Here is a 24,448-nt window from a genome sequence, read left to right on the forward strand (position 1 = left end):
GGAGGTGTCTGGAAAGGACCAATTCTTGGAGGGCCAATTCCTGCTAAACCTTGGAGGTTGGACCTGTAAGAATTCTTTGACTGTCTGGACAGATTTTGCTTTCTCTTCCATCTTCTTCAGCACCTGTTGTGCAGGAGAGCCAAACAAATTGATCTTGTCCATGGGAGCATCGAGTAGCTTTGATCTGACATGGTCTGGTAAGGCCTGTTCTTTTAACCATGCATGTCTTCTGATCACTGTGCCAGTCATGGCTGATCTAAAGGAAGCCTCCAGTGCATCATAGCTGCATTTTAAGGAACGATTACTGACCTGCTGAATGTTATGTACCATATCCTGAACAGATTTTTTGTCTAATGGTTCATCTGAGGACAGCTGTTTAGTTAACTGGTCTAACATAAATTCTTGATACTGGATCATGTGGAATTGACAGTTCAAGGCCCTAGCTGAAAGAGTAGCAGAAGTGTAAACTTTTTTACCCCATCTCTCTAAGGCCCTGGATTCCCTTTCAGAGGGAAGGGGGTTTTTGGCAGAGGTAGCTGCTACCGCCTTAGGTCCCTGGGAGATAGTTTCGGGATCTGCAAAAGGAGCCTTATACAAATGATAATGTGTGTCCGGGACCCTGTAGTACCTATCGGGCTTAGCAGGGGCCGGAGGAAGTGAATCAGGAGCAGTACAGGCATCATTAAATGCATCATCCACAACAGTAAGAACTGGAAGGATGGCTAAAGGCCTATGCTGTGGTAAATGCAGAAAGGTTCTAAGCCTTTTTCTAGAGTCTGAAAAATCCTGGCCCTGCCACTGAAATTGTTCCCTCATAGCATGCAAGGCTTCCCCAAAGGAAAATTCCTCCGGCGGAGAGGCAGAAGGAATGGACTCTTCAGCATCAGAGTCTTCATAAGGGGAGAAAGGGCCCTCTGGAGGGTTTGAATTATCTGAATCATCAGAGGAGTCATCTGTAGAAACTGGCTCAGGGGGCTCTGCTCTAGGCCTCTTCTCTGGAGGTGGGTGAGAGGCCCTGTCTGGGTGAGGTTGGGATCCCCGGATTAAAGAAATGAGATCCTCTGCTAGACTAAGCATTTGTGAACTAGAGCTAGGCCTGTGAGAGGGGGACTTAGCAGGTACATTTTTGGTAGATTTAGCTGCTTTAGCCCTGGCAAAGGCCTTAATCAACATGGCTGCAGGTGGCCTAGCAGCTCCACGTGCAGGGGTTGAAATATCCAAGGGGATAGTATCAGAAAAATCCTGGGAGCCTGCAAGAGCAGGTGGGATTTCAGTAGCCGATTCCACGAGGTTGGCTGAGGCCTCGGTAGGAGGTAAGCTTTCGGCTGAAGGAAGAACCGCGAGCTCGGTTTCAGCCGAAACCGAGACACTCGCGGTTGGCTTAACTGCGGTTTCGACCGAAACCACGGACCGCGAGTGTCGGTCCTTTTCCTTGCACTTTTTAGATATTTGCGTAGTCGGAGGATCCGACGGCATAATGTAAGCAAAAGCGGAGCTGAAAAACTCCTCAGCAAATTCCGACCGACGTCTAAGCGTCCGTCGGTTAAAAGAAGCACAGGCTAGACAAGCTGCTACGTTGTGGTCTGGGCCTAAACAAGGTAAGTAGTAAGAGTGGAAATCTTTATGAGGTATTTGTTTCCCAGAAGTTAAACAGTTATTCACTTTTTCTGACATCGGCTGAGGCAAGAAAGAGTCCCCAACGGGGTACTTAGCTTTTTAGAAGTCTTCGGTAGTAGTAGAAGTATTCGGTAGTAGTAATCTCTGGTTCTGACCGACCGGCACTTGCGAACAGCTTCTGCTTCGGGCGCCACGTGGCAAGAAAGACTGAGGAAAATGGCGTCGGCTGATGCCTTTATACCAGAATAACTGCAGCTATGACGTCGGGTGAAGTGCGACACCAGCCGAGGCCAGACCCAGACTTTGGAATCTGGCCGACCGAAGGGCTGCCTGACGACAGGACAACCCATTTGTAAGGACTGCAGATGCATCCATGAAGGACATCAGAAGAGAGGAAATGCCTGTTCAGAGAGGAGGCAAAAAGATCTGAGGAATACCCCACTGATAGACAATGTCCAGAAAGATGTTTCTGTGAATCATCCATTCATGAGCCTGTGTTTTGGACCTGCTCAGAGAGTCTGCCACAAGATTGCGCTCTGAAGGAATGTATACTGCCTGAAAGAATGTATACTGCCTGAAGAGTTAAATGATAACTGAGAGCCACTTCCCAAGCCTGAACCACCATCCTGCACAGGAGGCAAGATTTCATGCCCCCCTGCTTGTTGACATACCACATCACTGCAGTGCTGCCTGTGTACACCTTCAAGGGATCTGGACAGAACATGAGGTGAAAAGCCTGAAGGGCCAAAATCAGAGCCCTCATCCCTTTGACGTTGATATGGTCTTGTTTCTTATGGGAAGGCCAAAGACCCTGAACTTTCAGGTGACCAAGAGATGCCCCACACCCCATGTCTGAGGCATCGGTGAATAACTTTTGTGAAGGGACTGGAGGATTATAGGGTAGACCCAGGTTGAGAGTGAACTGTTGAATCCACCACTCAAACTCCTTATTGAGACAGGGGAGGAGAGGTACAATGAAAGTTAGAGGGTGACGATGTTGCAGCAAAACCGACGTATCGCTGAAGCTTCCGTATATACAGTCTGGCAACAAAAAGCATTGGAATAGAAGAGGCCATGAATCCCAGGGCCTGAAGAAACTCCCTGGCTGGCATGACAGTCAGGGGAAGAAGAGACTGAAAGAAGGCTCTCAACGACAATACCTTTGGAGGTGGAAGGGAGGCCAACATTGCCACCATCTTAATCCTGCAACCCAGACACACATGATCCTGAGAGGGAGATAGGATGGACTTTTGAAAGTTGATAGTAAACCCCATATTTTGAAGAAGAGAGATGGTGAACTGCAGATCCTTTAACAACTGAATGGGAGAAGGTGCCTGAAGCAGCAGGTCTAGATAAGGAAAAATCTGAATGCCTTGGAGCCTGCAGAAGGTAAGCACAGGAGCTAGGTATTTTGTGAATACCCTTGAGGCAGTACAGAGGCCAAAGGACAAAGCAGTGAACTGAAAATGAGAAGAAGACACACAAACATAAAAACTTCCTGCAGAGAAGGTGAATAGAGATATGACAGTAAGAGTCTTTCAGAACCAAGGATACCAGAAAAGCCTGGGGTAACAAAAGAGGAAACACAGTTTAAAGAGTAAGCATCTGAAAAGAAAAGATCTTGAGAAAGGTTTTGAGCTGAGAGAGCGAGAGATCCAAAATAGGCTTCCAAGTGCCCTACTTTCGAGGAACCAGAAACATCCTGGAATAAAAAACCCATCCCACTTGTTGGTGGTGGTGGGGGGGCAGGGGAACAGGTCAAATGTTCCCTTAGATCAACGGGGACCCTAGAACCTCCAGGAAATCAGAAGGCTGCTTTAGAGGAGGTTGAGGATCCCCAAAAAAAGGAGGAAGAAATTTCCATACCATGAAGTAACCCTGACGGATGACAGAAAGAACCCAAGAGTCTAAAGTGATGAGATGCAAATTATGAAGACCAAGGGACAAAACAACCTGGTCTAAAGGGCAGGGGTGGTGAACTGTCAAAGAGAAGCAAGCTTAATCAGACATGGGAAGCTTCTGGGTCACAGAAATCTGAGAAGCCTTAGCAAATGGGGTCCACCTCCACCCCTCCTGCCCTTAGAGGCCAGGTGGGGTGCTTGCAAATAAAAGCAGATCTAAAAGGATAATTCCTGTGGAACCTAGTGATAGAACAGACTGAAAATATGTTTAAGGACTTGCAAGGCTTTGCCTTTCTCTTGAAGAGACTTAAAGAAGTCAGCAGCAGTCTGAAAAAGAGAAGTATTAACCAAAGGAAAATCCAACAACTTGGCCTCAATGTCCTTAGAAAGAGACTGGAGATGAAAGCCAAGAATAACACCTCACGATGGACCCAAAAGCCACAGCCCTAGAAGAGACATCAGTAGTATCATAGCTACACTTATTAGGCTGTCGAGCCATTTGAGAAGCAGAACCCAAAACAGATGAGACAGAGGATTTGCCATCAGAGTCAGGGAGGGCAGAGATGACCTGTCAAGCCTGAGCTACCAAGGTTAGAGCATAGGTGATTATGTGGGTCTGGTAATTAACAGCCCTAAAGGCCAAAGCAGAAGCAGTGTAAACTTTCCTGCCAATCCCCTCCATTGCCCTGCTATCCCTATCAAAAGCAAGAGTTTGGAAGAGGGTAAAAGGTTAGAAGGTTTGTCAGAAGAAACTGACACCACAGCAGGATCAGAAGGACATTTAAATAAAAACAGACAATCCTCAGGAACCTATAGAACCTATCAGGTTTCTTAGGAGCAGGAGCCTAAGAATCAGGAGACTTGGAGGCAGCAAAGAAAGTATCTAACAAGGCGGCTAACACAGGAGGAACTGCTGATGGTTTAGAAGTATCCACCTGAAGCAACTCATATCATCTTCTCTGAATAGCTGAAACTTGTGAACAATCACAGTTAAAGAATTCCATCATCCTAGCAATTGTGCCCCCAAAGGACAATTCCTTGAAAGGAGATTCAGGGTCAACAGACTCCTCTGCATCAGAACCATGAGCCAAAAGCAAAAGCATCGGTGAAAAATAGGACAAAGACCACTCACCAGAGACCACTCACCATACAGGAAATCTTCATCCAAGAAATCTGATTCCCTAAACCATTTAATAGGGGTAGAGGTCTAAGGAGGAGTAGGTACTGAAACCCACTGAGGAGGCTTTAAGGCCATTAAGACAGACAATAAGTCCTAAGTAAACTCTTGCCATCCCCTTTGAGGATGCATAGGGCAAGGTGAAACATGCTTCAGTTTTTTCCATTTTTTAGAAGGAACATCAGCCCTAACAAATACCAGAGGTTCCAACCCTTGGTAAGACATGAGAAGAGAACCTGGAACTTCCTTCTTGACCAATATCTACGGAATCCCTCTAGGACCCTGAGATAATTAACCTTGGTTCCTCCTCGACATCTGGGGCAGAAACCTGCAAAGCCTCAGAAGACATGTGAAAAGACAGATCCATGCCGGCCTCCAGCAGGGTCATGGCAGAGGAATCTGACAAACACCAAATGACCTGCAGAGCTATTACCTGCTTCTAGAGGGATGTCCGGTAGAGGCTGGACAGTCAAAGTATCCAGCCGAGACATCTTTGACCCCTTTTTACCAAGTGGGAGTATCTCAGGGGTTAAAAGATTATGCCATGGTACCCTGGGCTAACTGTCTAAACCAATGATTTTCAAGATAAATGGCCAGGGAAGACAAACTGTTTTGGTGTGTCTTAGGCACAAATGCCTTACAGATACTTCACGAGGTACGGCTGTGGGAAGCGCCCACACAAAAAAAGACACCAATCGTGACAATCCTTTTGGGGAATCTACCTCCTACACTGACATTTTCCTCTCTTGGATGACATGAACTCTAGGTAATAAGAAAAATACAAGACCAAGAAGGAAACTTTTTTTTACTCAAATGATTTTTATTTTTGATAATACTATAACTAACCATACATACTTAAAACTTAATAAATGACAAATTCAAAAGTAAACATTTAACTATATACAATATGTATAAAGACCAGAAAAAAATAAGCAAAATAAAACTAAAAAATTTACATTGCTCAATAAAGAATAAACATAGGTTCATAGATTAGTACTAAGCTAACTAGCCTTTCGAGCCATTTTAAGCCTAGCCAATTATCCGTTGTGAGACTCAAACTCTGCACCTTGTGTTTGTAAGGCAAACACCTTAACCTTTAGGCCACCCTCCCAACCCCAAATAAATAGCCTCTGCAAGGTTCAAACCCAGGACCCTGCACACCATAGCCAAAGTGATTTACCACTAAACCACGTCAGAGACTTTCCGTTATTCACTGAAGAGAGGTAGAATCCATTTGTAAAGTGTCAATAAGAGATACAAGTTTTTTCAAAGGATTGTTAATGACAGGTTTGGGATGAAATCTATAGCCTTTGACATTGGTTTCTTTAAAGTGCAGCTTCTTTTAACGAGGACAAGAAGTCTTCGATGAGTGGAGAAGAGGAATTCCATTTCCTTGTAATACTTTTCCTGGCAATGGCAAGTATTGTCCATAGTAAAAAAAATAATGTTTATTCAAAGGCGTGCCATCATTAACATTAAATAAAACTAATTCTTTAGTTAGTGAGAAGGAATCAAAACATAAAGCTTTTAAGAAGTCAGAACTAGATCACCCCAGAATTGTTTTAACACAGGACAAGAAGGATACTTTTAAAAAAATAAAAGAAAAAGAAAATAAATAACCCCAAAAGGGCCCTTATCTGGTGTCTACGAGGTCAGAACACCACCAAAATATTCAAAACAACTGGCAACAATGGCGTTCAAACTTGTGGCAAAAGAAGTTCTGGGTAGCTGCGTCTGTATGTCCCTTTTATGCCCTATGTTTTGTGCGAGGAGTATAAATATGATGCATGGCACAAACAAGATCCTTTTCAAACTTTTCAATATTGGCCGAGTGATGGGCTGCCAGGGATGGGACATCCCCTCCTTCAAGAATACTGTAACAGTGACATAGAAGGACATCACATATTCCCAAATAAAAAATTATTTTCCAAAACTGGAAAGTAATTTTAAACAAACAATAATATGTGGAAGGTTTTTCCCCAGAGGGAACTTATCTGCCCAGTGAAGAACAGCAGCACAAGTTGACCATTGATCCTCAAAAGCCAGAAAGAAGTGCTCTCTTCAGTGGCATTAAAGCTCTGAAGGGCATGGCGCTGAGCTGAAAGGGCATGGCGCTGAGCTGAGCTGACTAACAGTTTAGGGGTGTGTAATGTGCCCTGAAGCTTTGGAAGCTAGCCGGCAGTTACATCCTATGCAGGATATAACCTGTATGGCTTCGGCTACTGCAGCAGTGATCAATATGATTTGAACAGCATTTCTTTTACTCCAAGACACATGAGCAAATGATTTCAGAGATACTGGGCCATAGGAACACATGGGGAAGCCATTTTAAAAATGTTGGATGTTTTCAAGCTCTCCTAAAATGTCTTTTTGCACAAGGTTGCAGCGTTTATAATTAGCAGATTTTTCTCTTTCCCCAAACAAAACAAGCACTTCAGATACCAATCCCTCTGAGGAGTTAAAGAACATTTAAGGGTAAGTTTCTTAAGTATATCGTTTACAGAAACAACATGTATGCTTACAGTAAAACGATGTGAATTAAGCACTGGATAACCATAAAGATACTTACAACTAAAAAAATTCAACACACTGCCAAAGACTGAGATGTAGAAAGCAAATGAGGAACTTACAATGCTAGTTGATTAGCCATTCACTTCAGGCAGTAAAAAAAAGAATAGAGCAGGGAGTACTGTTGCTCTTACTGTACAGCTGGCCAACCAAACCAGCCATGGTATGATTCTTACGATGAACTTCTATAGGGTTATACAGCAAACATTTATAATAGAATGATGACTTCTGCAGCAGATAATACACATTTAAGTGAATTCTACTTTTTATTTTGATAAAATAAGCAAACATTGTAATATATAATCCACTTACCACTTTCACCAGCAGTCTTGTTTTTCCCATGTGGTTTATATAAAATATAAGAATAACCTCGGACATGGAAATGATCGTTGATCTGCCTAAACCACCTGTGTAGAAAAAGAGACTTCTTTCTTAAAGTAAGCAGAAGAAACAACTTTTACCAAAAGCAAAACAAATGCATACAGCAAGTCACTATACCTCATTAATGTTGCATTTCCAGTGAATGGCCCAAACCTTATTTCTTCATATGGTGGTCGAAAACCTAATATATGCAATGCATCCTCTTGAGTAACTGGTGGAAGACTACACAGAAAGACAGACAAACAGTAAAATAAACAAAAGTCATGTATTTACCATAATGACAGATCTGGATTAGTAGTTGCACCTACATTATCTAGAGGTTTTTTAATGCAGCCCAGCAATCAAAAGTTCTCCAGACTACATGGCTTCTCCTCCTTAGTCATTATGCTGTACACATTAGGACATCTCTTCACATTTCTGAAGTTCACAAGAGGCAGAAAACTAAGACAGCAACAACTATATGCAACAGAAGAAAAGCTGATTACATCACATACAACCCATCAAGTCAGACAGCGCTGAAGTTCAGTGACAGAAGGATGTGACTGGTAATGAAAATGTGAGCAGTAACTTCATCATTAATAAAAGAGATTTAAAATTGGAAAACAAGTCTCGCAAACTTACTATTAGGAAATGTTAAGCAAACTATAAACTTAGGATTGCAAGTACATACAGCCTTCTTCAGCTACATTAAGATTAGAAGTAACCTACACTTCTATAATGAATTTATCCCAAATGACACCACCTTCTTTGATACCACGAACACTGCCAATAATCTTGTGGACAACTTCTCTTCCAACTTCACTCCACACCCATCCCCACCCCCACCCCTGCCTCACACTCCCATCCTGAAATCAGTTTGGGCCAAGTCCTTTTGGCACTTTCCAGAATTAAACACACTACTTCCGGTGGTCCTGACAATATCCCTGGATGCTTGCTGAGAAGTGTAAAGCCCCAGTTAGCAAAATCCCTCTTATCAGCTCTTCAACCCAAACCTCTCCTCTGGTGAGGAATGGCAGCTGTGCTGCCCTTGCATAAAGGAGGTTCCTCTACTGACCCTTGGAATAACAGGCATTTTAGTCTCAACAGTATTATTTGCAAGGCTTTGGAATGTATGATAGCTGAACAAATAAACAATGACATAAATGACCTTATATCACTGGAAACATAGCAGTTCAGTTTTGTAAAAGGCAGACAATGCCTACTCAACCTGGTTGGGTTCTTTGAAAGGGTTACTGAAGCCATGGATAAGGAACATAAGCAATCCACGTTGCTTATCTAGATCTTGAAAAGGCCTTACAAATGCTTTTTGTATTAATCACTGGCTTACCCTTAACACAAAAAAATGCAGCATAGTTTCCTTTGGTAAAACCAGCATCACTACTGCTTACCATATAGAGAACATTCCACTTAAATGTGACACAGTCATCAGGGACTTGGGTACATATAGTGATAAAACTCTCCCTTGATCACCATGTCTCTGAAGTGGTTAAAAAAAAGTAATTCTACCTTACATAGATATCCTGCGTGGTATCTTCATCAGGTTCAAAGTTGTTATAACCCCACTTTATTCATCCCTTATTAGGCCCATCATTGAATATAATGCACCCTATGCATTAGTATGACATTAGCATGTCACCCTATGTCATGATGATGCGCTATTATGTGAACCAATAGATTTAGTTTACTTGTTATTTAAATGGGATTGTTTTAACAGTTTTGAAGTCTGATGAAGCCTGAGAGGTGAAAGCGCTAACTTTTAATAAATTGGACTGTCGCTTGAATTGGCATTTGTGAATTATTTTGTCTGTTTTGGAGTTATTTATTCCACGCTGACTGTGCTGTTATTTGGATGCCTTTTGGATTTACTGTGCCGTGGCTAACTTTTGTGATTTACTCGTATTGTTTGTGACTTATTGCTCTTTTACCACAAAAGTTTTTACCGGTTGGTGGTGCGTTTCTTTTATTTTTATACTTGCTGCTGTATCTTTTTTGCACCACCTTTTGGACATGGCGGGAACGGCTGAAACCGTCAATGACATTGAGTTACCATATAATATACAGGGAGTTGAGACCGAGAATCGGAAGTGGCATCGTTTCCATAGTTGTGTAGCCGGAAAGGATAATGCCTTGATGTCGTTTGAACCGAATTTGAATGGCGGTGAATGCAACGCGGGGTTTAATGACTCTATGGGTTTGTGTGAAGATCTGAATAAATTGGAACTTGACTTTCTCAAACTTAAGCGTATGCAGCTACAACGTCAGCATTTTGAGGTATGTCTTTCAAAGAAAATAGTACCGAGAGGTTTACGCATACTTAAAATGCCTACGACTGGGAACTTATATCCAGAATTGCTGTTCAAATGGCAAAAACTTAATCTGGATTTGAGTTTTAACTATATGCGCCTATTGAACTATTTGTTTGCTCCAGAAGAGGAGCGTTTGAGGCAGCACATAGTTAAACAACAAGACTATGTTTCGTCTAGATATCCTGTCAGTAAGATTGAAAAAGAGATGAACAAGTTACTTGATAATGTACTGGTGTATGAGAAAAAATTGTTGGAACAGAAAAAGAGTAAAATCTCCCGGGATGTAAAAGATTTTAATTTAAGCAATGTCTTTACTTGGCCTAGGGGGACGAATAGATCTGTAGTTGTTGATAATACGACCAATATTCGTCAGGCTAGACTATTAGATAATATTTCTAGCAACACTGTGAGTAACATAGTTGATGTTGAAGTTGTACGAGATGTTTCCATTAACCATGATCTTGTTACTACTGATAACACTACTTCTTCCTTAGAAACTAATGTTATATTAACCACTTCTCCTACTATTGAGAACACTACCATCAGGGTTAATCCAGTGAATACGTTTTTGACTGGCCCTAGTGACCAGGTGGTTAGGAGAAAGGCTTTATCCAGAGTTGACACTCCTCTACTCTCCTCTGAGCAGAACAGTAATACGTCTGTCCCTTTCCCTATAGAACAGCCATGCATGAACAGGAGACAGAGATCGTTCAGTCGAGGGAGGCAGAAATGCAAGGGGTCGGGGGGAGAACACTCAGGTCCCACTTTGAAGAAAATGTGGGAGCGGGTAGAGAATCGTTGATAGTTAATTTATCAAATAGAGTTTTAGGTAGCTCTGAGGAACAAGTCCTTAATAAGGGGCTTACTTTTATACCGACTGCGGTTAGTTGTTTAACTGATTCTATATTAGACGTTAAATTGTTTGCCCGCAATGTTCAATTAAAACTAGATTTTGGTAGTAACATCAGCAATAGGGGACCTCCATCGTTTAAGCTACCTAGTGTTTATGTCCCTGTTTTACATCCCCTAGTGGATACAATTTCTAGATTCGTAGAGAATGATATATATGGATTGAATAATGGGACTAGGACAAGCCCCAGGAATTTTAACCTTACATATTTGCAAAAGAAGGCCTTACATAGCCTGATGGATGATGAATCACTGGTAGTTAGACCGGAGGATAAGGGAGGACCCATTGTCTTGATGGATAGCTCCATGTATATACATGAAATGGGAATTATACTACAAGAAGGACGCTATTACACTCGAATTGATTTGGATGAAGTAACCAGGAGAGTGTTTAATGTGTATGATATGCTTGATGACTTGATTAGAAGTCATGATATAGATCTTGAGTCATTCCGGTTCTTTAGAGTAGCGAATCCCTTGATACCAATTATACAAGGACTTCCCAAAATCCATAAGTCTTTGGTGAATCCCCCCCTACGTTCCATTGTCTCTGGACGTGGTTGGCTAATGGAACCTTTTTCGTTATATTTAGAACATTACTTGAGACCAGTTGTGGACTCTAATGTCTATGTTCTAAGGGATACCAAACAGTTTCTTCTGGATCTATATGGTTATATTAAGAATATAGGTATTGAGGAGTCATATATTCTTGTTACGTTAGATGTGAAGAGTTTGTTTACTTTCATACCTAATGTAGGTGTGGTGATGACTCACTCGTACTTGTCTAAGCATTCGGATATGGGGAGCAGACAGGTAGATCTTTTAGCTTTGTTTCTTGAAGTTGTCCTGTGTAACAATGTTTTCATGTTTGATGGAGACATGTATATACAGAATGATGGCGTAGCTATGGGCACCTCCTGTGCCAATAGCTACGCCAACATAGTAATGGCTCATTGGGAGGAGGAGAAGTTATTTACCTTGGACTCATTTAGATTGTCAGTTGGTTTCTATAGGCGTTTTGTAGACGACCTCTTCCTTATTTGGAGAGGTGATGAGTCTAGTTTGTTGGAATTTGTGTCATCGGTGAACACCCTAACTACCTTTTTGGAATTTACTGTTAATTTTTCTAGAAGTAATATTTATTTTTTAGATGTGCAGATTGAAAGGTTTGACAGCGGCCTACTTAATACCGCTGTACATAGGAAAACTTGTTATAAGAACACCTTGATGCACCGAAAAAGTATGCATCCTCGTTTTGTCTTTAACAATGTAGTTAAGGGACAGTGTATGAGAGCTTCGAGGCTGAACCCGAGTGATGAAGGTTATCAACGAGAGATGGGTAACCTTAGGGACATGTTTATACAACGTCAATATAGTCAGAGGGAGATAGATCAAGATATTATCCAGACAGATTCACTGAGAGTGACCAGAGCGAGTCCGTATTTTTTGGATAGGGATTTGAATGTTGCATTGCCTCCTCGTACTGGACAGAACCAGTTTGTGAGGATGTCTATGTTTTACACCTCTGACATGACTGAGATTAAACAAATTATAGAGAGGCATTGGAATACTTTATTACTAGATGAACGGTTAGCAGGGGTAGTAGGTTCTAAACCAAAATTTTCTTTTAAGAATAAGAAGAATTTGAAACGGCTTTTATGCCATCGTCCACTCATAAGGACGGCTATTAATCAGATGAAAAATCAGGTCAACACTATACCTTGTCATCAGTGCAGACAATGCGCTTTTATTGATACTAGTACTGAGTTTGTACACCCTGTCACAGGATTGATATATACTTTTTATACCAACACGAATTGTTTAAGTGAAAATTTTGTTTATTTAGCCAGGTGCGTCATCTGCGTGGCGTTCTACGTTGGCAAGACAAATCGTAAATTACGTGAACGCATAAGAGAACACATTTATTCAATACGCATTGGATATGAATCGAATGCCCTAGCAAAGCATTGCCTTATCAATGGTCCTACACATTCATTTGTCTTTATTGTTTTACAAAATATTACTTCCAATCCTCATGGAGGTGATATAGGTAACTTCACTGAAGAATGTAAAGTAAGGTGGATTTTTCGGCTTAGGGCAGATGTCTTTCCTGGGCTGAATGACAAGGTCCCTCTTAAGCCTATTCTTAAAGGCAGGAAGTTGTTTGTTAATAAATGAAGGACTGCCATTATGCTTCAATGAATGTTGTAATTTTGGATACGTTCTTATGTCTAGATCAACTCTGATTTTATTCATATATTTTGTATTTTTTATTAATTGAATGTAGAGCTTTTAGAGCACTAATGGTTTTAGTTAGTTGTCATGATGATGCGCTATTATGTGAACCAATAGATTTAGTTTACTTGTTATTTAAATGGGATTGTTTTAACAGTTTTGAAGTCAGATGAAGCCTGAGAGGTGAAAGCGCTAACTTTTAATAAATTGGACTGTTGCTCGAATTGGCATTTGTGAATTATTTTGTCTGTTTTTTATTCCACGCTGACTGTGCTGTTATTTGGATGCCTTTTGGATTTACTGTGCCGTGGCTAACTTTTGTGGTTTACTCGTATTGTTTGTGACTTATTGCTCTTTTACCACAAAAGTTTTTACCAGTTGGTGGTGCGTTTCTTTTATTAACTTTATTCTTATTGTTTAATGAGTCTAAAACAAGTCTATTTCATCTCTTGACCACTTCCATCCAGGGCCTTGCAGTCAGAGAGTCATTCGGCTTAGGCTCAAGAAAACAATTCTTCTGCTACCCTAGTTTTACCAAGTTTTTGAAAATACACAGTTCCGTTTTGACAGAGGGACAGCTGTAAGGCGACCGCATTTGCAGACGTGATATTAGCGGTGTTGTTCAACAAGCTTGTCCATGTCTCGGTAACATTTAGTGGAGACGCCATTAAAGGTAATCCTCCATGTGCAGTTGGTATAGCTGCACAGATCCAACAATTTGAAACATTAATGCTATCTGCATATGCATACTTGATAGCGTGATATGTATTGAAGGCAGGATGCCATGCTGCACGCTTACTAGGTTCAGTAAATGTGGCGGAGAAGAGAACCGGCCATAGCAGGAAAGCAATGACCACAACAACAGTCAGTAAAATTGCCAGACAATGTTTCTGTGGAAACGATTGTTGTTCCAGTACTCTATCTTCTCCAGTTCTCCCAAAAAGATGGAATTTGGTTTTCTTCTCTATTGCAATCATTTTCACATTTGGGGTTTTCTTGATCTTATTCTCTTCCCTATAGGACCTTAGCACCGATGATTGCTTCACTGGGTTTGAGACGGATCAGTTCCTATTGATCTGACCCCCCCCTTTATAACCAGACTTTTGTGCTTAGGGTCCCGGTGGAGAGGTAAGATCTTTACCCAATTCGAATTTCTTCACTAACTTGCAGTGTGTCAAATGGATCCACAAAGCTCGTTCTACAATCTTGACTGCAGTCGGTGTCGAAAGAAGCACCTAGTAGGGACCTTCCCACTTCGGTGATGCCCAGTTCTTCCTCTTTACGATTTTGATCCACACCCAGTCTCCTGGCGTCACTGTTACTTCCGGCATCTTAGTCTGCTCTGAACCTGAAACAGAATTAGACTGCAACAGATGTTTAGAATTTAACAGTTTCTTCATATATTCAGCTAATATAAGATCAGCTTCCTGGTCTGAAGGCATGAGACGTTTCCACTGGGGTGTACAATACGCCCTCCCATACAGTTTCTCATATGGGGTCAGCCCTTTTGCTCAGGGAACCGTTCTCATGTTCAAAAGTGCCAGGGGTAAACAGTACAGCCAGGTTTTCCCAGTTTCAGCCATTTGTTTCCTCAGTTTACTTTTAAGTATATCATTATGTCTTTCGACCAACCTTGCAGACTGAGGATGATAAGCACAGTGATTTTTTTTAGAGAAATACCAAAAAACTTACTTAGCTGTTGTATAGTTTGGCTTACAAAGTGTGTTCCATTGTCACTATATATTCTCTCCGGAATGCCAAACCTAGGGATAATTTCTTTCACAAGAACCTTTGCTACTGTAGCTGCATCCGGGTTCCTGGTTGGAAAAGCTTCCACCCACCTCGAGAACATATCTATAATGACAAGGCAGTACTTCTTGTTTTCACATTTATTTAACTCTATAAAATCCATGTAAATGGTGTGAAACGGGTATGGAGGTGTGAGGAAACTCCCTTGACTGGGCCGCACTGCTCCTTGTGCATGATATTGATTGCAAATCTGACATGCTAAACAAAATTTTTTAGAGTAGTTTGAAAATCCATATGCAATGAACACCTGGTTCACTATCTGTACCATTCCCCCTGTTGAGACATGGCACTGCCCATGGCTCAATAATGCTGCATAACGAAAAAGATTAGAGGGCAATATTGGTTTCCCTTCTTTTGAAATGTACAAACAGTCTCTGAAGACGGCCCCCTGCTTTAACCAACGCCTTTTTTCTACCTGTGTGGTCAATGATTGCATTGTTTGTAGCATGTCCAAATTTAGACTTTCAGAGGGTTCTAAATCTTCCTCAAGGTGTAAACAAGCTTCTGCGGCTGCTTGCTTTGCAGTAGAGTCCGCTCTTGCATTACCTTTTGAAATAGCATCCTGCTGTTTTGTGTGAGATGCACATTTGCAGATAGCCAAACACTGAGGCAATTGAATGGATTTTAAAAGATCTAATATGAGCTGTGCATGATTTATGGGTTTACCAGTTGATGTAACCATACCTCGGTTTTTCCATTGCTGTGCAAACACATGCACTGTGGAAAAAGCTGAAAAAACAAAAGCGAAGCACTGGGAGCAAAAACGAAACCGCAATAACTCAAAACCCGTTTAATTAGCACTTTCGGAAAGATTAGTATCTTTCCTTCTTCAGACAAAAACCATCTTTAAAAACAGCTCTTCATATAAACTTTTACAAACATCATGTGATCCACTTAATCACGTATACAGATTTAAAACAACACAACACTTTTAAATGAAAGTCAACACTAAAACACTATACATTAATAATTAAAAACTGAAAACTAGCCCTTACTTAAGCAACATAAGTATTTAACTTAAGCATAGTACACTAAATACATACTTTGTGACCAACTTCTCTTATTTCAAACTTAAAAATATATATATATAAAACATCGGAACTTTGAAAAGGAATAAATAAATAAATATTACCTTTTCAATGCCAAGTGTTTTAAAACACAAAGAATAGATATATACTCGTTAAGCCCAGGGAAAAAATGTGCAGCAGTTCTTATCTGCCAAAGAAGTTCTTCTTTTTCCAAAAGGATTTGCCAAGGTCCTGCTCTAAAATCATCATTAACATGTTTTAAGACTGTAAACTTAAAATTATGATCTGGATTCTCTAAAATATGACATGCTAGAGCGTTTGTAGAATCATTCTTAGAAATGGCATAAATATGCTCATAAATGCGTTGCTTTAGCTTACGCTCGGTCTTGCCAATGTAAAAGGCTGAACATTTTAAACAATTAGCGACATAAACAACTGATTTAGTCTCACAATTAAAACTACCCATAATATTATAAATTCTATTATTAATAAAAACTGTATTTCCCACATTGACAAACCTGCACTGGCGACAAGACCCACATTTAACCATCCTCAACCTTCTTTTATTAATGTTTGAACTACTAGCTTCTAATAATGTTTTTAAATTAATACCTCTCCTATATGTAATTTTAGGTTTTGTACCAAAACGGTTACGCAAGTATTTATCCTCCAATATCAATGCCCAATTTTTGTACAAAACATTCCTAATAAATAAGTGATCTACAGTAAATGTGCATAAAAAACTAGTTCTAAATACAGAAGAATTTACATCTAATACACTAGCAGACAGATTATCGGGCATGATGGTTTGTATCTCATTCCGACTGCATAAAATCGGTCTGAAGTACCCAGTAGCACACTTATGGGTAACTTCTGACCTTACTTCAGCAATCAGAGTGACAGGATAACCCCTATTAGTGAACATAATACTCAAATTATTGCATTCTTCCATGAAATCATGTTCATCAGTTGTCATCCTGGCTGCCCTTACCATCTGACCCTTAACTACAGCTTTTTTCTGATGGTAAGGGTGACAGCTAGTATAATGCAAGAAAGCATTTGAGTATGTTGGTTTCCTGAATATAATACTTCTAAATCTAGATTTAAACCTGTCCTTATGTAACATAATAACAAGAAAGCTGATATTTGTGTCTTGCACTTCATAAGTAAATTCCAGAAAGTGTGTTAATTCATAAATTCTGGAAATAAATGGTATAATTGCCTCAGAAGGTCCTTTCCACAATAAAAGCATGTCGTCCTGGTATCTCGTATACCAGGCGACATGACTTTTAAACAAGGGTTCCTTAAATAATAAAGTGTCTTCCCAATGGGCCATAATGCAATTAGCAGAAGTGCCCCCACATGGGGAGCCCATAGCAACCCCCGAAGTTTGTACATAGATATTACCATCAAACACAATAAAACTGTAAGTCAGTACCAACTCCAATAGGGTCTCAATCAAATAAATGATGTTGTCACTAACTTTCCTAGCTGTCAAAAACTCCCTGATCCAATCCAATCCTAATTTTTGTGGAATAACCGTATAAAGGTCCCTTACATCAATAGTAAGGAAAAGATAGTCGGGATTGAAAGGAATATTATTAATGCTATTAAGGAAACCCCATGAGTCCTTACATATCTGTGGTTCTCGTTCAATCAAAGGTTTAAGGACACTGTCAATATATTTTGCACAAGCACACATAATCGAACCCCTGCCATCTACTATAGGTCTAAAAGGGGGGGTCACATATTGACTTGTGGATTTTAGGTGTACCAAAAAATACAGATAATTTGGGAGCAGTAATATTCAAATACCAATACAGATCAATGTCAATAAACATTTCAAGAAAAAGATCTTCCAAAGTACCTCTAATTTTACGATATGCAATGTTCACTTCATTAATACTTATCTGCTTATAAGGTCCAGTACTAAGGTGTGCTAACATCTTATCAACATAAACATGCTGGTCCATAAAAACCAGTCCACCCCCCCTTATCGGGTTTCATCACCCTGATGTTACACTGACGCAAAACAAACATTAATAAATTCATGTTGATGTAAAGTGATGTTAAAGTTGTTATCTCTATTATTAGACTTTTTTGTGGCTAGAGCTCTCAAATCTAGCTCACAAGCCTTCTCAAAAGCACGTAACGTGTCCACCAACGGATTAAATAGACTAGCCAACCAGAAAGGGTTGGTAAGTGATGATTCCCTCACCTAAAAGGACTTTTAAATTTAGCTTACGTACAAATAACTTTAAGTCAATTATAGTCTTAACCAAGTCCAAATGCGTATCAGGAACGAAAGAGAGACCTTTAGAAAAAAAGTTGACCATATCTTGGTCAATATCAAAGGAAGTGTAATTATAGATCTTAAAGTCACCTTCCGTACTATGAATAATAATAGGATGGTTTAAATATTGGGTCATCTCCTCCTCTGATTCCGCTTGTTCCTCATGTTGGGTTGGTTCTTGTTCGACCTCAAGTTCCTTTGTTGGCCATTCTGCCCTTGCGTAAAACCCTGTTTGTTATATGCACCAGATGGATTGTCTCGGTTATTATTATTTTGATTCCTGTTAACATTATTGTTATTACTATGGTTAACACCATCATAATCACTGGCAGATCTAACATTAAATTGGGTTTGATGGGCATTATTCTCTTGGGCTTCAACAACAAATTCACAGGACTGGTTCAGCTGGTCTTGATCTATAACATTGTCTCTTAAACTGTCAATTTGGGGCGATGTTTTCAACCCAATAGATAATTGTGCAATGGGGGGTGGACGAGGATATGCCCTATTTGTGGCATATTGTTGCACATCCCTTGTTATCTTCTTTTTCTTATTATTAGAAAGTTTAATCATGGTTGCATCAATACTAGTAAAAATACGAATATAATCGTATTTATACCTAAAAAAAATCATTGTTACTTTTAATAGAATGCTCCAATAGTTCAAGTTCATGTTTTAAGTCATCCACTTGTTGTTTGTAGTGACCAATAAGCATGTTAATGAATTCAAATCCTTGTTTATCGAACAATAAAAGAAGCTGGCGATGGAAATTTGAACCTTCGACTAAGCCCACCGGAAAACACCACTGCCTTAACCCTTTAGGGATAATTTTCTTAACCAGGCATTCTTCCAAGTAGGCAATTTCTAACTGAAATTTCTTACACCTATACAGTTTATAATGAAAATCCCCAGTGAGTAAAGTAATGTTATTAACTGCAGTTTCTTCTTGTTGGGCCACAGCCCCTTCGGTGGCATCAGGTTCGAAATAGTTTTTATTATTAAGAAAATTAGATCTAGATGGTACAGTCTCATTATCAATGTTTAGTATATCGTTATCTTGAGACAAAGTTCTTCTTTGTAGTGTAGCAGTCCTTTGCCCAGCTGGAATACTCAAAGCCACAGAAGAACTCTCACCGGTACTGTTATTCACACCATTATCCAATCGATGTACAGACTCAATGCGTTGTTGAGAAACAATCCTATTCCGCTGTTGCCCATCAACAGGTAAAGTGTTACCAGGAACCACAGCACTTCCTGAGCTCAATAAGTTAACATTGTCAAAACGCTCAAAGCGTTGGGTCAAATGTTCAACACGACCCATTAATACTTGAATAAGGGCTGTAAGGTTGCCGTCAGTGTTCGCCTCCACGGCGTCTGATGAATTAGAAATTCTAAGTCCACCATTCGGTTCATTTTGCGAAAACATAGAGTTTTGCGGTGACGCTCCATCTTCGCTTGCCATGTTAAACGCACAATTAACCAAAAAAGCAAACAAACAACTGAAAAAACAAAAGCGAAGCACTGGGAGCAAAAACGAAACCGCAATAACTCAAAACCCGTTTAATTAGCGCTTTCGGAAAGATTAGTATCTTTCCTTCTTCAGACAAAAACTATCTTTAAAAACAGCTCTTTATATAAACTTTTACAAACATCATGTGATCCACTTAATCACGTATACAGATTTAAAACAACACAACACTTTTAAATGAAAGTCAACACTAAAACACTATACATTAATAATTAAAAACTGAAAACTAGCCCTTACTTAAACAACATAAATATTTAACTTAAGCGTAGTACACTAAATACATACTTTGTGACCAACTTCTCTTATTTCAAACTTAAAAAATATATATATAAAACATCGGAACTTTGAAAAGGAATAAATAAATAAATATTACCTTTTCAATGCCAAGTGTTTTAAAACACAAAGAATAGATATATACTCATAAAGCCCAGGGAAAAAATGTGCAGCAGTTCTTATCTGCCAAAAAAGTTCTTCTTTTTCCAAAAGGATTTGCCAAGGTCCTGCTCTAAGATCATCATTAACATATTTTAAGACTGTAAACTTAAAATTATGATCTGGATTCTCTAAAATATGACATGCTAGAGCGTTTGTAGAATCATTCTTAGAAATGGCATACGCTCGGTCTTGCCAATGTAAAAGGCTGAACATTTTAAACAATTAGCGACATAAACAACTGATTTAGTCTCTCAATTAAAACTACCGATAATATTATAAATTCTATTATTAATAGAAACTGTATTTCCCACTTTGACAAACCTGCACTGGCGACAAGCCCCACATTTAACCATCCCCAACCTTCTTTTATTAATGTTTGAACTACTAGCTACTAATAATGTTTTTAAATTACCGTGGAAAAAGCATATTGACTGTCAGTAAAAACATTTGCATGCTTACCTTTAGCTAAAATACATGCATGAGTGAGTGCAATCAATTCTGCCGCCTGTGCGGACAAATGTCATGGTAAGGGTTTTGCCTCGATAACCTCGGTGTCGGATACTACAGCATAGCCCACTAGGTTCTGTCCTGCTGGGTTCTTTTTGCATGAGCCATCTACATAACATGTTAGATCAACATCTGTCAAAGGTATATCTGTGAGGTCTTTTCTAGGTAATGTCGTCTGCTCGATCTTCTGTAGGCAGTGATGTGGAGTTCCATCTACAGGGGTAAGGAGTAGAGTTGACGGATTCAGGGTTGTGCATCGTTCGATTGTCATGTGAGGCTGGCTCAGCAAAACAGTCATGCAGGAGAGATTTCTAGCCAGGGAAAGGTATGCTACCTTTTCTTGTAACAAAATAATTGCTACTGCATGAGGGACCCTAAGGGTGAGAGGATGAAACAAAACTACTGAAGCCGAAGCCTGCACTGCCATAGCAGCTGCAACAACCGCTTGAACACAATGGGGTAAGGACCATGCCACCGGATCTAACTGTGATGAATAGTAAGCAATGGGACGTTGCTTATCCCCATGTTGTTGCATTAGGACTGATGTCATGTAGCCGTGCTTACAGTCTACGGTTTGAAAAAAGCGCTTGTGATAATTTGGTAACCCCAGGACAAAAGAGGACGCTATTAACTATTTCAAGTCACAAAAGGCTAAATCCGCCTCCGGTGTCCAACTCACCAGGTCCTGTGCTGCCATAGGCTTTTTGTATATGAGGTCACACAAGGGTGCCACTTCCAAAGCATAGTTTGAAATCCAACTTCGGCAGAAGTTAGTCGTACCCAAAAAGGACATCATTTCCCTTTTGGTAATGGGTTTTGGAGCCTGCAAAATAGCTATTTTTCTATCCTCATCCAAGGTTCTACCTCCATCATATATTATATAGCCCAAATATCGGACCTGTTCTTTCCAAAGTTGCAATTTTTCCTTATTCACCTTGTGTCCCTCAGCAGCTAAAAATCATAGCAATGCTAGCGTGTCTTCTCGGCAAGCTTGTAAAGTGGGAGCTGCTAATAAGATATCATCTACATAAAGTAGGATTTGACTATTTTTTGGTGGGCTAAATCTTGCTAGGTTACTTGACATCTCTTGTCAGAATATCATGGGGCTCTCACAATAACTCTGTGGTAGTCGAGTGTATGTGTATCTTTTACCCTGAAAAGTAAATGCAAACCAGAATCTACTGTCCGGATGTATCGGAATTGAAAAAAATGCATTACTAATATCTACTACAGAAAAATACTTCTGATGGGGTTTTAACACATTTAAGAGTGTATGCGGATCAGGTACCATAGGTGCCCTAGGTATCACTGCCTCATTTACAGCCTGCAGGTATTGAACCATGCGCCACTCCCCATTTGCCTTTTTAACCGGAAACAAAGGTGTGTTACATGGTGAATCAGGAAATTCGATTAATACACCACCTTTGAGGTGTGCAGCTATAATGAGCTTTATCCCTACCTCTGCATCTTTTTTATAAGTGGATATTGACGTTTTTGAGGTCTAAATGTTGATTTTGGTGTAATCACCACTGGTCCCGATGTGCGAATAAGGCCTACATCTGATTTCCCTGTGGACCAAAGTTTGTCTGGAATACGTTTCAGAGCATTCTCTTCCCCCTTTAACAGGAGTATTTGTCAAGTATTTTTGCTAAAATGCAGGTGTACTGCTGGCTTAGTTTGAGTTACCCAGTTCAATTTTTGTACCTGTACTCCCTGCTCTGAGAGTTCCTCCCTGGTCTGTTTTTCCCATCCGGTAATCTTCCTGCCCAATTCTACCCATTTTGTGTTTCTGTCTTTAGTGAGGCTTACATGTGGTAGGAGGTCAGACTTGTAAAGTGCTGTTATTTCTTTAGGCAGAGAGCAGCTGGCTATGCTATTTCCCATTGTGTCCCAGTATAGGTTACGCAACACTAGCCTTGCTGTGGGATATTTAAACAGCTTATCTCTGTAGTCTTCATCTGGTCCTTGTGTGTCACGAAAATACAGGGTGCAGTGCAGTAATGACTGCTTCTTAATATCTAATGAGGGAAATTTACTAATGGCCAAATCCATTATTTTTTTGGTTACAGTCCCTGGGCCAGTAGAAATCAGGTCCTGACTGTACCAGTAAAACATCTCACCTCTTGACTGCACTACGCAGGCATCATGCACTTTGCAGATGTCAGTCTGTCGTTGTGTTTGCATCCCTTGTATAGTCGGAACCACTGCTATGCCAAATAACTGCATCAAGTCTCTGCCTAGGAGATTTATTGGGCATTTTGCAGACACTACAATTTTGCTTCTCTGTGTCAACCCAGTTACAGGATCTGTGATTATAATTTTGTGTGAGAGAGGCTCCCGGTATAGCTGCCCATTTGCAGCCTTAACAAATATGTAGTCCAAAGACCGTGTACACTCCGGTAATTTGGAGGGATGTATCAGGGTCCGTGAAGCCCCAGAATCACACAAAAAGCTAACCTCTCTCCCTTCCACCAAATGGGTGGCGTTGGCTTGATGTCTGCTAAAAAGAGTTCCAAGCACAGAAGCGCCAAGTCTAATACCTCATCACTTTCATTTTCATTGTCACCCCCTTCATCATCCTGTGCTTCCTCTATTCTTGTCTCTACATTACCATTTATCCTGCTTTGTATTGTAACCTTTCCCTGTGCTTCCTGACTATCATATAGTCAATCATCACCTTCTTGTTCATCCGTCCTTGACCTATTATTCCTTTTGCAATCCCTTGCCAAGTGACCTTTCTTCCCACATTTAAAACATTCTCCTCTCTTTTTACGTCCCTCAAAATCTTCTGACCATTGGTCAGACCGCCTACCTTCCCTATTTTTGCCCTTTTTTCCTGGCTGTACCACGTATACCTCAGCCCCGTCTTCTAATGAAAATACCTGCATTTTCTTTTTCTTTTTGCTATTAAAGTGTCTTTCAGCATGTCTTGCATACTCAAGCAGTGGCTGCAATCTGCTTGTACGATGATCTACCATGTGTTTTGTAATAAAACTACTAATAGGAGCACTTCAGAAAGGCATTTTTTAACTGTTGTTCATAGGGGGAGTCTACTGCTTGGTTGTCAGGGATTTGCATCTCGCAATGATTATTAAAGCATTCTATGAGCCTAGCAAAATAGCGGTCGACTGACTCACCTTCTTGCTGGATACACTGGTTAATGCAGGTCCAGTCTGCCCGTGGTCGCCACTTGTCGGAAATTCGGTTTGTAAGCTCTTTTACCTGGGCATTTAATCCTACGTCGTTATGCAGAAGGGGTCTCCGCTGAGCATCACGAGGATTCCAATTGCCACAGACCATGTGCCAAGTCTGGACCTATAATTTGTCTTACCACTTTTTCTATCTCTTCTCCATTTAGGTTATAACTTAACCTCATACCTTGCAGGTCCTCTGAAAAATTTTGAAAGTTGACCCTAGGGTGAGGAATACCCTCAGTGGCCTTCCGAATATCTTCGGGACTCCAGGGTCTATATACTAATAAAGTGGGGTCTTGGTTATCCTGACCTGCTCTGGGATTAGGTACTTCTATAAGTGGGCACATTTCTTCTTCCCTAGTTGTAGCTTGTGCATTATTAAACACCCTCCAAACCTCAATGTTCTCGTCTTCGTTATTTATATCCTTTGTTCTGGACCTTATGCCTATGGGATCCCTAACCTTTACTAACTTCATTCTCACAGGGTCTTTGTCTTTTAAAGCCATAGCGTATAGTGGAGGTGCTTCATGCTGGTTATTTGCCCCATATACTGGTGGGGG

The 24,448-nt window shown here is 40.3% G+C and overlaps 1 protein-coding gene across 2 annotated transcripts in view; it reads right to left on the reverse strand.

The window, feature by feature from the left end:
• Positions 1–24,448, reverse strand: part of BIVM (basic, immunoglobulin-like variable motif containing) — a 548,794-nt gene that overhangs the window by 213,591 nt on the left and 310,755 nt on the right. For both annotated transcript variants that reach the window (XM_044072736.1, XM_044072735.1), the window contains 2 exons: positions 7,762–7,866; positions 7,576–7,670 (listed from right to left, as the gene is read on the reverse strand). In XM_044072736.1, coding sequence (XP_043928671.1) covers positions 7,576–7,670; positions 7,762–7,866 — 200 coding nt within the window. The remainder of the gene's footprint in view (positions 1–7,575; positions 7,671–7,761; positions 7,867–24,448) is intronic.

The sequence above is a fragment of the Protopterus annectens genome, chromosome 5.part0 (genome assembly GCF_019279795.1).
Source record: "Protopterus annectens isolate FY-2018-M chromosome 5.part0, PAN1.0, whole genome shotgun sequence".
Taxonomy (NCBI): Eukaryota; Metazoa; Chordata; order Ceratodontiformes; family Protopteridae; genus Protopterus; species Protopterus annectens.